Source organism: Carica papaya, chromosome 2 (genome assembly GCF_054855325.1).
Source record: "Carica papaya isolate Zhongbai chromosome 2, ASM5485532v1, whole genome shotgun sequence".
Taxonomy (NCBI): Eukaryota; Viridiplantae; Streptophyta; class Magnoliopsida; order Brassicales; family Caricaceae; genus Carica; species Carica papaya.
This window is the reverse complement of record NC_142310.1, coordinates 32,186,424-32,202,057: the sequence shown is the minus strand read 5'-3', so window position 1 is coordinate 32,202,057 and position 15,634 is coordinate 32,186,424. Positions and strand designations below refer to the sequence as shown.

Sequence of the window (15,634 nt, the reverse complement as noted above, 5' to 3'; positions counted from 1 at the left end):
CTAATTTAATGTATAACTTTTTTATTTGATATATTTTTATGTTATCTACTAAACTTAGGATATATCTTATTAACGTATGCATATTATCAATAATCACTTTTATGGTTAATCATATAATAATGATAAATTAAAATTAACTTAACACAAAAATGAAAATTTTTATAATGAGAAATAGTTATTTCTTTGAATATTATTGATTGAACTATACAATTTTTAATGTAAATTCTTAGCAAATAGTTTAGTTTTTGATGTAATATCATATAATTGATGGCAAAATTAGCACAAGAAGATCATAGTTTTATTTTAACATTATACATACATGTTTTTATGTTTTTATATGATACTTCAACTAATTATTAATTTTTATCATGTGATATGAATATCTTTAATTTTTTAATTCGATTAATAATTAAATTATAAACTGAAAATTTCTAAAGTCAATAAATTAATATATAAATTTTAATGATAAGATTACTAAATTGAATTATATTTGTAATTTAAAATTACCAAAAAATAATATAGTTCTAATAAATAATATTAAAAGAAAATTAGTTATAAATCCTCGAAGTAATTTAATTTTACAGCCCGGCCTCGATTTCTTCAGTGCGGAGCAGCAAATTACCCGAATCGAGCATGAGGTCACAGGTTCCATTCCAAGCGTCGTAAAATTCAACTCGCACATATATAACTTCATGGACAAAAGCTCTGGTTTATTCTTTACTTCTAAGATCTATTTAACTGCTTAGGTTACGAGCACCACAACTTTGGGGTTTCTCCATTCTAGCTTCTTAAGCAAGCACGGTCTTCTTCCTCGTCGCTTTAGTTTGCGCCAGCTCGTCTCCCTCTCGGCTGGACGAATTCTTCACCGTTGTCACCTCGCTAGGTTCGCCAATCACTGTGAGTGTCCCTTGCTTACAACTTGATTTTAGGTTTAAGATCGTAAAAACTTGAATTTACATCCCAGTTTTGAACTTACTCAGAGTTCGCTCAGTCTCGCTAATTTTCAGTTTTACTTTCGATTTGCAAAGATTAAAATCATTAAGAAGAAATGGAACTAGAAATGAATACTTTATTTTTGAGATTTCAGGCCTTAATTTTTTTTTTTTTGAAATAAGGATTTCGGGCCTTAATTTATTTAGTTTGTTTGTATTGTTATCTGGTGGGCATGTTTGTAAGCATGTTCTCTCCATGTCTCCTTTACTCGCTCTCCATACAGGGTACTGTTTGGCAATTTTTGTACTCTAAATTTTGTTGTTAGCTGCTTAACTTAATCTTCAAGTACTTATCCCTTGTTAAATTCTTTATGTTGGGTCTTGGTTGCCGAAAAGGGACAACAACTTTAGTAAATAATGGAGTTTGTATGATAGAAATTGTATTGTTATTTTAGTAAATGTAGGTTTATTGGAGTCAATGAAAATATATATACACACATGTTTTATGGAATTTAATCCGGTGATTCATGACCAGGAAAGCCTATTTCGTTCTATCTTTGTTGACAAGAATGGCTCCGGATCCAAACAGCAATGGTGGTGCTGGCAGTGGCAAACGAGAAGAAACCTCGATTAAGGTTCCATCCAAGGATCTCAAAAAGAAGGACGAGAAGAAGGATGAAGATCTGGTAAGCTTGTTGTTATTTTGATTTTCTTTTTTGCGGAAATTTTTTAGCTTAGTTTGTTAAACCTTTGCTTGGTTGGTGAGAAAGTTAGGACTTTTGTTTTAGTTTCTTCCTTTTTTGGATAGAAAAAGAGGACAGAAAATTTAATAGTAGGTGCTTATGTACAAAAAATTTAAAAGAGGACCATTGTCAATGTGTTGGGCCTGTGAACTAAATTTCATGTGCAATTACTTGGAAAATCCTGCGGAAAACACTAATGAGGAACTTGTTTATGTTGGAGGTTTGGCTTGATTTATATTGTGTTTATTTGTTGAGAAAATTACAGCAAGTGAATAGTTTGTGTTATTGTCTGTTTTAGCTTGTCTTAAAGTTGAACAAAGAATTACCTTTACACCAGAGTAGCTTGAGTTACTTGTTTAAAGTTTGGAATCTGAGGACACTGTGTGAATTCAAAATGGTTTTTCTTACATTGGGATTCATCAAGCAGTTTGCACGACGTTCTATGGGCAGTGGGTTATTTGCGTGTTCTTTTGTCTGTAAAGCAGGATGTGAATTTTGTTAATCTGGATTTCTTTTACTTGCAGTCAGATGAAGACCTAGCGCTGAAGCAGCAGTTGGAGCTATATGTGGAAAGGGTTCAGGACCCTGATCCTGGCCTCCAGAAAGTTGCTCTTGAGAGCATGAGGTAGCATCCAGTTCTTTCAGTTGTTGCATGTTATTTATTATTGTGGGGACTGAACCTCTTTTACCAGTGTCTTACACAATGGCTTGGTTTGCCCAATAGCTATTGGCTGAATTATTGTTGTTGAGCTTGATCAATGGTAACTAGTGACCTTGGCATTTTTTCAATAACTACTATTTATTCTCGTGGGTCATGCAATTAACTGAGTAAAAATTTTTTGTGGTTTTCGTCTTTGCCTTCGGTTGTGTCTTTGTTTTTGTTTTTTTTTTTGTTTTTCAAAACTCTGCTTTGCTTTTAGAAATTAGTGTTTGGTGATGCATTCCTTCTTTTTTCTTTCCAGAACTTTATAATTAGAAAAAAATAAGCATTGATTGCTTTGTGAATTAACTATAAACTTACTTCCTCAAAATGACAATTTTTTTTTTTTTTTGTGGGAGAAAGCGAGGAATTCAATTGAATGAATTTTATGTTTGTTTCCAAATACTGCCAATAATCTTTGAAAAGATTTAAGGGGGTATATAAATATATAGAATATTGTAAAAATAGTCTATATGTTGTATCGATCTAATTTAGATTTATCTTTTTGTTTAAATTTTTCCATTTTTTTACGAGTTTGTCACTTTTTACTAAATTTAGAGGACTGTTGTTGAATGTAAATGGTTTTGTGTTAACATTTTGTTGAACTTGAATCCAATTGGTGAAGAACTTTAAGGTGTGAAGAATTATTTTGTTATTTTGGTTAAGAAAATAGGCACGTGTTTTAAGTAGTTAAGAAATAGGTATGGCTATGGATAAAAACATTCTCCAGTAATAACTAGAAAGTTAGGAAAGTATAAATGAATTCTCTTCCTCTTATGTAATAGACAGTCATATTATATTTCCATAGTGTTTGCAGAACAGTGTAACCACACACCAATATTTGGTATGAGACTTTTCACAATATTTCATGAAGGATAGGTTTTTGAACACTATACTTGCTTCTGAACACAAGTTTTAACCATAGGAACTTAAAGCAATTCTAATAGAAGCTTTTTTCCCTCTGCACAACCGAATGGAGCCTTTTTCTTTGATTTGGTAAATTTACATGTGGATATGGGGGGTGGACTGTTACCCCATGGGCTAGAAGTATAAATTTGAATATTACTATGTATTACATAACCTAAATGCCTAGTATTTTATGTTTTTTTTGAGACATCTAATATTTTGTAAGTTGAACATGCATTGTTATTATTGTTTTTCTCTACTCCTTGATCCTCTTGTGTAATAGACAGTCATATTATATTTCCATAGTGTTTGCAGAACAGTGTAACCACACACCAATATTTGGTATGAGACTTTTCACAATATTTCATGAAGGATAGGTTTTTGAACACTATACTTGCTTCTGAACACAAGTTTTAACCATAGGAACTTAAAGCAATTCTAATAGAAGCTTTTTTCCCTCTGCACAACCGAATGGAGCCTTTTTCTTTGATTTGGTAAATTTACATGTGGATATGGGGGGTGGACTGTTACCCCATGGGCTAGAAGTATAAATTTGAATATTACTATGTATTACATAACCTAAATGCCTAGTATTTTATGTTTTTTTTGAGACATCTAATATTTTGTAAGTTGAACATGCATTGTTATTATTGTTTTTCTCTACTCCTTGATCCTCTTGCAGATATTGAAAATAATGTCTATATATATATATTAGCTTTTGCTGCTTCCATTTATGGTCTAAGCGTTTCAGTTACATTATTTTATAGTTTGGTGTGACTGCATGAGACTATCTTCTTGTAGGCAAGAAATTCGAACTGCTACAAGTTCCATGACTTCAGTTCCTAAGCCATTGAAATTTCTTCGTCCGCATTATGGGGCTCTAAAGGCATTCTATGAGACGATGAAAGATTCAGATCTGAAGGTGAAACTTCTCTTTCCTTGTTGAGTGTTTTGTTCCATAAGATATTATCCATGATAACCTGAGCAAGTTACTTAATCTTATTTGTAGAAATACTTGGCAGATATTCTTTCTGTCTTGGCCTTAACAATGTCAGCTGAGGGAGAACGGGTATGTTTTGCTACTTCTGGACCAAAAGATTAACCCTTTTTTTGTTGTCTTTAATTTGATTTTGATTTAGTTACATAATGGGCATAAAACCAGTTTTGAATCTAGTCTAAAGTCTCCTTCTTGACAAAACCAATATATGTTCCAAGAGTGCTTTTTTATTTTTTTATTTTTTTAAATTTGTCTTCAGGAGAGCTTAAAGTACAGATTACTGGGTTCAGAAGCTGACATTGGCTCATGGGGCCACGAGTATGTGAGGTAATTATCTTTATTGAGAGATTTTGTTTAGTCTTGGTGCTCCATTACATATATGGTCAAAACTGTTAAACTATTGTGACCTCTTTCATGATCATATTAACATCGACCGTTTGATCTCTCATTTAAATTATTAGCTTTTGAAGGTTTTTGATGCTCCTTTAGCTAATAATCAGTGGTTTCCTTAATTGCTGCAAGGAAATTGATTTAATGAGAATTCAGTGCAATTCTGAACTACAAAAAGAAAAATAATAGCTCTTAGTCTTTCTAATTTTATAGATGTTGCAAAATGTTTTTAACCTGTTTTATGTATTAATGATATATTGGACAAACAAGTTTGGGCTGTTATGGGTCTTAACATTATACCTTTCACCATTTGAGATATGTAACAAACAGTCAATCAAATATTTGAATGTCTGTCTCTTCGTCTTCAAACTAGTTTTGAATTCTTTTTTAAATGTTTGATGATATAATCATAATGGAATCATCTTTTACTAGTTCTTACTTCTCCTATTTTCATAATTATACTATCCAAAAGGTCTATATGGATAATGTTGCCCTCATTGGTGATTCTTTTATTATTATTCAGGAACTTGGCTGGGGAGATTGCCCAAGAGTATGCAAAACGCCAGGTTAGGGATCTTTAAATATATTGTGATTACCCTGGTTACATGCATGATGCATCTAGAATCTATCATGATGTGCATGCTTGGTGATGGCACATAGGAATAACAGTCATTTGTTACTTAAGAATTATATTTTTTAGGTCATTTTTTGCTTCCCAATTTATTTATTTTTAATTTTTCTATCTTTAGTAGGAGTAATGTATTCTATTTTTATTGTACTGTAATTTCTTAATCTTATCCTATTCAGGAAAAGATGACTTGATACTCTATAAATACCTTCACAATCTCCTTTGAGGTCATCATTCAGTTATTCAATAATATATTTTGAGAATTTTTTAATATTTGATTGGGTGATTCTACTCACTTTTATTTTAAAAAAAAAATATTTGATTGTGTGATTTGAATCTTAGACATTATGTTTAAGAACTTTAGGCGTGATGTATAAGTTTTATCCAAATTCTTAAGTGAAACAAATAAGCTCTAATTTGTCCTAGATCAACTGATATTAGAGCTAAAAAAATCTTACACCAAACAGTCCTAAACCTGTTAGCCAAAAAAAAAAAAATCGTCAAAGACTACAAAGCCTAAACACTCCAAATGACTGTTAGTTGTTCATCAACCACAACTAGTAGTTATCCGAAGAACTACTAGTGAGGGAAATATTATCCATCTATTTTTTGCTAATGACACACTCATTTTCTGTCAACCTGATATCCGCTTCTTAATATTCCTGCAATGTGTCTTAGTTTGCTTCCAGGCGGTATCAGGACTGAAAGTAAATCTATACAAATCTGAATTAGTGGTTTTGGACATCTCCTCCAGTGATATACTTGCCCGTTTTTTAGGCTGTAAGTTATCTCATCTCCCCATTACTTATCTTGGTACTCCTCTTGGTGCTAAATTCAAAGATAAAAATTGTTGGGACCCAATAATTGATATGTTCCTTATCCAAGGGAGGCAAACTTACACTCATCAAAAGCACACTCTCAAACCTTCCCATCTACGTCTTATCTGTACTTAATATTTCGAGCAATGTTGCCAACAAATTAGAGGCCATACAATGCAATTTTCTTTGGGATGATAGTGATAACAATAACAAAAAACTTCATCTTGTGAATTGGAAAGAAATCAAGAAACCATTCAAAGAAGGTGACTGAGTCTGAGATCAATTGACAAATTGAATAAAGCTCTACTTGGAAAATAGATATGGAGATTCTGGAATGGCCAATAGTTTTTGGAAATCAATCATTATTAGTAAATGGTTCAATGGTGACTGCAATGCTTTAAAATAAAAAAACAGCAATTATGGTTCTAGCCTATGTATTTGGAATCTAGACGACCTTATTTTTCATAATTCTAGGTGGAACATCGACAATGACACCAAAATTCGTTTCTGGAAAGATATTTAGCATGATAGAGAAGTATTCCAATCAAGATTTTCAATAATTTATGCGATTGCTAGATACAAACACATATTAGTAAAAGATGCTGTCAAACTAAATCAATGGCAGGTGATAGTGTGTAGAAACTTGTAAGATTGGGAAATTGAGGAATATGAACATTTTATCCACACTCTATCTAACATCCACCTAACTGACAGCAATGACAAACTCATCTGGTAACAGACCAAATTTGGTAATTTCTCCGTTAAGTTCTTATATAAGATTTTGGTCGGCAAATTCCACAAGAACAGACGAAATTTTCAGCTAATATAATTTGAAAATCGGGTGTCACTCCAAGAATTTCTTTTTTTGCATGGGAAGCAGTAAAGAGGCGCATTTTTACACTAGATAATTTAATAAAAAGAGGCTTTACAATCGTCAATTGATATTTTTTCTGCAAAAACAGCACTGAAATGTGTAATCACCTACTCCTGTGATGTCCGGTCTCTCACAGCCTCTATTCTACTATTCTTGGCCTCATGGGACTATCTTGGGTCAAACATAAATCAATTTTGGATGAGCTACTTGCATGGGAAGGATTGAGCTGTCACAAGAAAACTTTTAGAATTGTCCCTATATTTTAGGTCATTTGGAAGGAAAAAAACAATTGTGCTTTCGAAGGAAAAGAAGTCGTCTTCAGAATCATCACTGATAACTGGTTTCATTACTTCGGGTCTACTATTTTAGGACATGAAATTGAGTGCTTTGATGATCTCGGCTCTATAGTCGATTGTTTAATCGATTTGTAAATTTTTTGTAAATGGGCCGTGCCTCCTTGGCACCTTTACTTCAATTCAATTTTATACTTTTATTTCAAAAAAAAAAAATCAACCACAGCTAATAGTGGTACTCATTATCCCTACCAATAGCCTCAAAAGGCCCCAATCAGCAAAATTCCTAAATCTTGTCTTGAAACTTCATGAAAAGGCATGCCACTTGCCTCTACAAGTTCTCTTAGCTGGTGCCTATCATGTTCCCATTCTTTCATGCAACTCTATCTCGTACTGATCTCTAAACTGTGATCCTCATTGGTAATTGAGTTGACTAAATAAAAGCCTGCTGTCATCCAGTAAATAGAATCTAACACATGAACAAAACGTATGCCATAGCCAACACGTGAACAACATGTATGTCCTACCGCATGTTAGACATGCTCGATATCACCTTTCTTGACTTCCCTAACCTCCGAGTTTGTCCAAATCAATTCACTTGGCTGTTCCCAGCTCAAACTTTCCGATCTAACGGTAGTTCAAGAAAATTTCAGTTATATCAATGGTGACTAACATTGAATTGAATGCTAGGCAGGATGCCTATGAGACAAACAAAAAAACTAGATCCGAAACAATACAAAAAGTGATTTCAGCAATTTCATAGGAACTGAGGCACTTAGGTGCACAAATAGCCCACCCATGCAGAACCTGCGAGTTGCACAATCTGTTGCCCTTGGTATGAGGCATGTTGAAAATAATGCCGCAGACATTACCAAGAAGGTGAAAGTTGACGTTCTTGATTTTGATGGAAGAAGAGATCTTCATTTCTTTCTTGATTGCGTTGGTTTAATGGACAAGACAGATGTCTTGTTGCTTTACCAAGAAATATTGACTTTATATTAGGGATCTGTCTCTATATAATGCTCCTCATTGCTTACCAGTCACTACAAATTTCGAGGACCAGCCAGAAGATATTGTTGACTATCAAGTGTTAACTTCAAGGAGAGGTACTTATCACAAGTTTTTAGTGAAGTGGAAGAGATGTCTTCAAATTCACTGCACTTGGATTATAAAAGCTAATCTCAAGAGGCTCAACCCTGTGTTAATTTTTTTTTGGTTGAGATAAACCGTGTTAAAGTTGAGGGAGCTGAGTTTTTCCTACCCGAGGAAAGTTGATGGCATATACGCGTAGAAGTAATTTACTATCTAGAATTACATCATTTTAGGTTATTTTTATGTTCTCAAGATTATTTATGTTTTATGTTTCTATCTTTATTAGGTGTAGTTTTTCTAATTTTCTTAATATCAGTTTTTTTTTTAGTGATTACATGACATTCTAGAAATGCTTCTGTTATTTCTTTTAAGATCATTATTAGGTTATTCAATAAAATACTTTGAGAATTTAATCAAATATCAGGCGTGATTCCTAAGAATTCTAGGTTGTGATAACTAGCTATATTCCAGATGTCTAAGTAAGCAAATTAATCTTAATTTGTCCTATATTACTCTGGCTTGGGCTTTTTTGACATATTGAACTATTCTTCTTTGAGTTCTTGATTCCTGATTGTTTTGGTGGGTAATGTAGTAAATTATTTCTTTTTTAATGCCGTTCCACATTTTGTTTGCTATTACAGAGTGAAGAGGCGCCCATTGATGATCTAATGGATCTCGTTCAACAAATTGTGGCTTTTCATATGAAGGTAAGTCCTGGCTCATGTTTATGGCAGTGTACTCCATATAATATTGATCCGAGAATTACTTTGGATGTTTTATAACAAACAGGAATGAGTTGGAACATTTTCCTGAAGTACATACTGTTTATGTTTCCTGAGATACATTCTTGGTGGTCTTCTTTTTAATTTATAGTTTATTGCATTACAGCACAATGCTGAACCTGAGGCTGTTGATTTGTTGATGGAAGTTGAAGACCTTGATCTCTTACTTGAGCATGTTGACAGTACAAATTTCAAAAGGACATGTTTATACCTCACAAGTGCAGCAAGGTTAATTGATTCTCTCTATAGTTCTACAGTTTAGGTTAATCATTTATTTTAGTATGTAATTTTTCATTTTAGTTACTAAGAAAAGAATTTCTCAGCTATGGTAGTCACTTTAGGCACAAATTAAAAAATTGAATTTTTTTGACTGCTTATCCTATGCAACAGAATAAAAATATTGGAAAATGTTCCATGCCTTGTATTGCTTTCATTATTAGAGATTCACTGTCCTAAAGTTTCCAAAGACTTCAAAGGATTACTGTGGTGTTTAATTTTTATTCTGAGTCTTTGTCTGCGAGTCTCTTATCCCTGCATCTGTCATGTTGAAATGGTCTATCTGTCTTTAATCTCTATATTTATGATATTTGCTACCTGTCTGATGATGCCAGTCCATTATGATGTTCTAATTTATGATACTGCAGATATCTCCCTGGGCCAGATGACATGTTAGTTCTAGATATTGCTTACATGATCTATGTCAAATTTGAGGAGTATACAAATGCACTTCAGATAGCGCTATTTCTTGACAACTTGCAGGTTTGTATCTGTAATGATGTTGAACTCCCTGGCTTCTTTTAATCCTTTTGTTTCTTTTCCATAGAAGTAGTTGAAAACTCACCTTTTTGCTTTTTTTTTTTCGTCTATGGATTGCTGGGTGCGAGAGGGCCAGTGATTGGCACTAGTCTCTTTTTCTGCTGCAATTTCTGTTTCAGTCTAGAACATATTCAATGCTCATTTTTTTCTGAAACAACATATTCAATGCTCATTTTTTTCTGAAACAACATATTCAATGCTCATGCTTGGTACTTCCTGCTTTGGTTCTTACAAAAATTTTATTTTGGCAGTACGTGAAGCAGGTCTTTACATCGTGCGATGACTTGTCACGAAAGAAACAGTTCTGCTACATCCTTGCCCGACATGTAAGTCCAAGTTTTTATTATTTAAGTTGCATATTCTCTTTCTTTATTTCTGTTTTGTTTATATGAGACAGTGTAACTTTCCAAAGCATTAGTGCATGCATGATTCTAAACTGATATACAAGTCTAGTTCCTTTAAGGTTGTTTTTCATGGTTATTGTATTTTATGATCATGGTATATTTGAGCTATGATCTCCAAGATCATCAATGACCAATTTGTAAATTTTTTTTTCTGTGCTTTGTGAGAAAGTTTAAAGTTTTTAGGGACTGTTTCCAACTTCCACTGCTGCTTTGGGATAGATTTTTTCTTGGGGCTTAGGGCTTGCTAATGCTCACAGTCTTGGATGTTTCTTTAGCTATTTTGCTAGGTCATCGGGCAGCTGTTTTTTGTTGGTTATTTCTGCAAACTATTTTTTTCTTTTTCTGTTTAGGTGGATCTTGTGTGCTCCTGTTCATGTTTTTTTCCTTCTCTCTTTCTAATAATATTCTTTATCCAAAAAAATATTTGTTCTCCTAAGCTCGACACCTTACTCTGTTCTGCAATTTTCCTGGTATATTTTACAAGAGATTTTGTTTAAAATAATTGGTGGGCCCCTGTTGTTCTGTTTATTTCTAGGGATTGCCATACGCTCGTCGCTGACAGATATCAGTATTTTTTTTGTTTGTTGATGAATAATTTGTGCTTGATGTTTTCTTCATGCAGGGCACTACCTTCGAGCTAGATGATGATATGGTGGTAGAGGATGATGATAGAGAAGCACTACAGGATATCATAAATAATGCTAAACTTAGTGAAGGTTATCTTACCCTTGCTCGTGATATTGAGGTTATGGAGCCAAAGTCTCCTGAAGATATCTATAAGGTTTGAAGTTCGCATCTTCTTAGTGTGTGTGGACGGTAGGAAGTGGGATTTACGATATTTATAGTAGTTATATCTGATGGTGGTTTTATTTCCTGAACCCTGTTTCTGTTGCAGAGTACAATTATTCTTTTGTGCTTGGCGGGCATATTTTACTTGTTTTTGTGCATAAACTTTTGTTAGTTTGGTTGTAATTCTTACTCTTACTCCTGTTAATTGTATTGGAACTGTCTGAGGAAGTTTAAAGAGAAGAAAGAGGTTGACCTACTCACGTTATTTAGAGAAATTGTATTGGAGGCTTCTATTAAACATTCAAATTCTGTTTACATTTTGTTTCAATAATTTGAGTTCTCTAAAAATTTGTTTTTTTTTTTTTTTGGAAATCTCTTTTTGTAAAGATTTAGTTTCAGTTGATCAAAGGTCCACACAATTATACACTGTTGGCATTCTGTCCACTGGCTAGTTGATGTTTCACTAGAGGCATGTGCCTTAATAGTTTAAGTTGACATTCTTTACTTCGCTAATCTGCTTCACTGATTTCACAGGCTCACTTGCTTGATGGCCGGGCTAGTGCTGGTGCAAGTGTTGATTCAGCCAGACAGAACTTGGCTGCTACCTTTGTTAATGCATTTGTAAATGCTGGTTTTGGTCAGGTAAAAATGAGCAAAATTTTTATGCATGTTGAACATTATGTGGGTTTACCTTTCTTAATTATTATTAATTATTTTTGGTTTAGGATAAGCTGATGACGGTCCCATCTGACTCCTCGAGTGGTTCTTCGGGAAATTGGCTCTTCAAAAATAAAGAGCATGGCAAGGCCAGTGCTGCAGCCAGTCTGGTATGTGTTCTCCTTTCATGTATATTATACTTTGTGAAGTTAATTTTTATGTTGTAGTCTCATTGTGTTTCCTCGTATCAGGGAATGATTTTGTTGTGGGATGTTGACTCCGGTCTAGCTCAAATTGATAAATATTTCCATAGCAGTGACAATCATGTGATTGCTGGCGCGTTATTAGGAGTTGGAATTGTAAATTGCAGCATAAAGAATGATTGCGATCCAGTGAGTGCTTGTTTTACCATATCTTATTTCTGCTTACAATTCATGATTTTTTGGGAGGTGTAAATCTTCTTTTTTTCTTTTCTCAGGCACTGGCTCTTCTAGGTGATTACGTTGATAAAGAAGATTCATCTATCCGAATTGGTGCAATAATGGGCCTGGGAATTACATATGCTGGTTCTCAGAATGAGCAGGTGTAGTATCTTGATAATCAACTAATTTTTAGCAGCAATCTGTCCAACCTGATTGGCTTGTACAGAGTTTATAGTTTTCTCTATTATATATGTTCAAAATAACCTGTTTCAGAAAGAAATATGGTGTTTACTAGAGAACTCTTGGTTTTACAGATACGGAGCAAGTTGTCTCCTATTCTAAATGATGCAAAAGCCCCACTTGATGTTATTGCATTTACAGCAATCTCGTTAGGATTGGTATATGTGGGTTCCTGCAATGAGGAAGTTGCACAGGCTATAATATTTGCATTAATGGATCGTAGTGAGTCAGAATTGAATGAGCCGCTAACAAGGCTTTTGCCTCTTGGTCTTGGTCTTCTATACCTTGGGAAACAGGTAACACTATCTTCCAGCTTTAAGGCTTATAAGATTTTAATTTTGCACCTGTAATTTCAGAGTTTATTAAAGATTATTGTCATTTATCTGGTTAAGTATTCTTCTAGGATATCTGATCTGACTCCTCCAATCCCTTACTGATTGTCTAATAGGAGAGTGTGGAGGCTACAGCTGAAGTTTCAAAGACTTTTAATGAAAAGATAAGAAAATACTGTGACATGATATTGCTTTCCTGTGCCTATGCTGGGACTGGGAATGTCCTGAAGGTATTTCATGAAAACTAATCAGTTGCAATTTAAAAACCTGCTAGTTGACATTATGGAGTTGCTGATTCACTTAGAAAACTGAGAAACTGATTGGTTACCAGGATTAGTTTCTGATTCTTTATTTATGCAGGTTCAAAACCTTCTAGGTCATTGTGCACAACATCTTGAGAAAGGAGAAACCCACCAAGGACCTGCCGTGCTTGGAATTGCTATGGTGGCCATGGCTGAAGAATTGGGTCTTGAAATGGCAATTCGGTCGTTGGAGCACCTTTTGCAGTATGGGGAGCAAAATATTCGTAGAGCAGTTCCTTTGGCTCTTGGACTTCTTTGTATATCAAATCCGAAGGTAATGATCTCTGTACTTTGAGCTTAATGGCTGAACACTAGCTGGAAAACTGTGTAGGTGTAAAAATGACAGGCCCAATTTGACCGACAACCTGGTTTGATCAGGCTGGAGTGGGTGGGCCCGTCAATTGTTATGAAGACTGGCCTGGCCGAAACACAGTATTCCTTTTGAGCTGGTTCACTCAGTCAGAGGCCCATCAATTTTATTATTAAATATATTAGTTTATTGATATTTTGATTATCTTGATTAATTTTGGTTATTATTTTTATTAGTTTTGTTATTATTTTCCTTATTTTTGTTAATTTTTAATTTTTAAAGTTTCTTCAGCTGGGCCAAGCTCTTGCTAAGGCCAGCTGGGCTTGGTGCTTGTTTGTCCTGTTTCGCTTGGCCCAGCCTGTCCTATTGATTGGGCCCAAAAGGTGGGATGCCATGTCTTGTACAATTAGCAGTCTGAATTGTCGCTATATCCATATTTTACTGTTTTGATTTCGTGATGATTCTATATCAATGCTAGTAAATTTGCTCTGATGATTTAAACGGAATATTGGAGTTCTTTTTATGGCTCATTGATTCTCCAATATGGCTTTCCTAGGTTAATGTAATGGACACCTTAAGCAGATTGAGCCATGATACAGATTCAGACGTTGCGATGGTAAGATAATGGTTGTTGTCTTCGAATCCATCCTTGTAGTTATTTCATCTGTTACTTATCGGACTGAAAAATTGTTTGTTTGGATGCAACAGGCGGCAGTCATATCCTTGGGTCTAATAGGGGCTGGGACCAACAATGCTCGAATTGCTGGCATGCTTCGCAATCTTTCAAGCTATTACTACAAAGATGCCTGTCTTCTTTTCTGTGTAATGTGTTTTTGGAACTTGTCTCTTCTAGCTTTTTCCACACCATTTTCTTTGTCGGAAATCAAGGAATTTCCTTCTGCTTGTGCAGGTAAGAATTGCGCAAGGTCTTGTACATTTGGGGAAGGGCCTCCTAACCCTTAACCCTTATCATTCTGATCGCTTCTTGCTGTCACAGTGAGTAAAATTGCATAAGTAAAGTTTGGTTATTAATTGTTTATGTTGGCTTCTTTAAATTCCCTTTGTGTTCTTTCCTTATAGGACTGCACTTGCTGGGTTAATTACCATGTTGCATGCATGTCTTGATATGAAGGCTATCATATTAGGGAAATACCACTATGTTCTCTACTTCCTTGTCTTGGCAATGCAGGTATTTTTCTCCTCCCTTAGTTTGTTGGTCTTTTGTTTATATCCATTAGAACTGCTCAGCTTTCTTATTAATTTATTTGTCCTCATTTATTGTCTTTTTCCTGTTATTTTTCATTGCAGCCAAGAATGTTGATGACGGTTGATGAGAACCTTAAGCCTCTGTCTGTGCCTGTTCGGGTTGGACAAGCTGTCGATGTGGTAGGTCAGGCAGGTCGGCCTAAAACAATCACTGGCTTCCAGACTCATTCAACCCCAGTTCTCTTGGCAGCGGGAGACAGAGCTGAACTTGCAACAGAGAAGTGAGATATTATCTTTTTTTCCCTCAAGGTCTCAATTTGACGTTGTTTTATTGACGGGACTGCATGCTAATGGGTTCTTTTTTCCTGGTGTAGATATGTCCCCCTATCACCCATTTTGGAAGGATTTGTCATATTAAAAGAGAATCCAGAGTACAGAGAGGATTAAATTTTTGTCACGCGGTCTTCCTTGCCAGCAAAGAAAACATACAACTAAAATTAATTATCACGAGGAAAGGGAAACTTTGTTTGTCTTAGTTTGAAATTGAGTTAGTTTTTGTATAATGTGAGTTAGTGATTTATAACTTTTTGCAACTTGTGTACATTTTCTCTTTCCGAAACGAATGCAGCCCGGAGAAGAATTATTTCCTTTTTTGGCTGATTACACGTAATTTATTTTTGGTCACCAATAGGCTTGAACCTATCCCACTAAATATGAAAGAGGATGGAACTAATCACTAAGCCAATAGCTGTTGCACGGGCATCAAGTTTATTTAGTTGCTTCTATTGTTCGATTATCACTTTTTTACCAAAAAATTACGAATTGAACTGCAAGATTGATCTAATTGTTAATTTCTGTTTCGGAAAAAGAAAAAACTGTGGACTGAATGAAATTTTCTTTTGGTCAATTTAAATTCAAATTATTTTTAATATATATTTAATGTTATTATTTTCTATATAGCAATGAAAAGTTTTATTTCTTATAAAAATTTTATAATTTAT

The 15,634-nt window shown here is 34.3% G+C and overlaps 1 protein-coding gene across 1 annotated transcript; it reads left to right on the top strand.

Annotated features, from left to right (window-relative positions):
• The first annotated feature begins 708 nt into the window (after positions 1 to 708).
• LOC110825757 (26S proteasome non-ATPase regulatory subunit 2 homolog A) lies at positions 709 to 15,281 on the top strand. Its single transcript, XM_088214111.1, has 25 exons — positions 709 to 897; positions 1,468 to 1,618; positions 2,200 to 2,300; positions 4,083 to 4,203; positions 4,291 to 4,350; positions 4,538 to 4,605; positions 5,192 to 5,234; positions 9,015 to 9,080; positions 9,262 to 9,383; positions 9,800 to 9,914; positions 10,223 to 10,297; positions 10,998 to 11,156; positions 11,699 to 11,806; positions 11,890 to 11,991; positions 12,073 to 12,213; positions 12,300 to 12,404; positions 12,558 to 12,779; positions 12,932 to 13,045; positions 13,176 to 13,391; positions 13,984 to 14,043; positions 14,136 to 14,249; positions 14,338 to 14,423; positions 14,508 to 14,616; positions 14,736 to 14,914; positions 15,008 to 15,281. The coding sequence occupies exons 2-25, from the start codon at positions 1,502 to 1,504 to the stop codon at positions 15,078 to 15,080; spliced, it is 2,676 nt and encodes an 891-aa protein (XP_088070237.1). The 5' UTR covers positions 709 to 897; positions 1,468 to 1,501; the 3' UTR covers positions 15,081 to 15,281.
• The last annotated feature ends 353 nt before the right edge of the window (positions 15,282 to 15,634 follow it).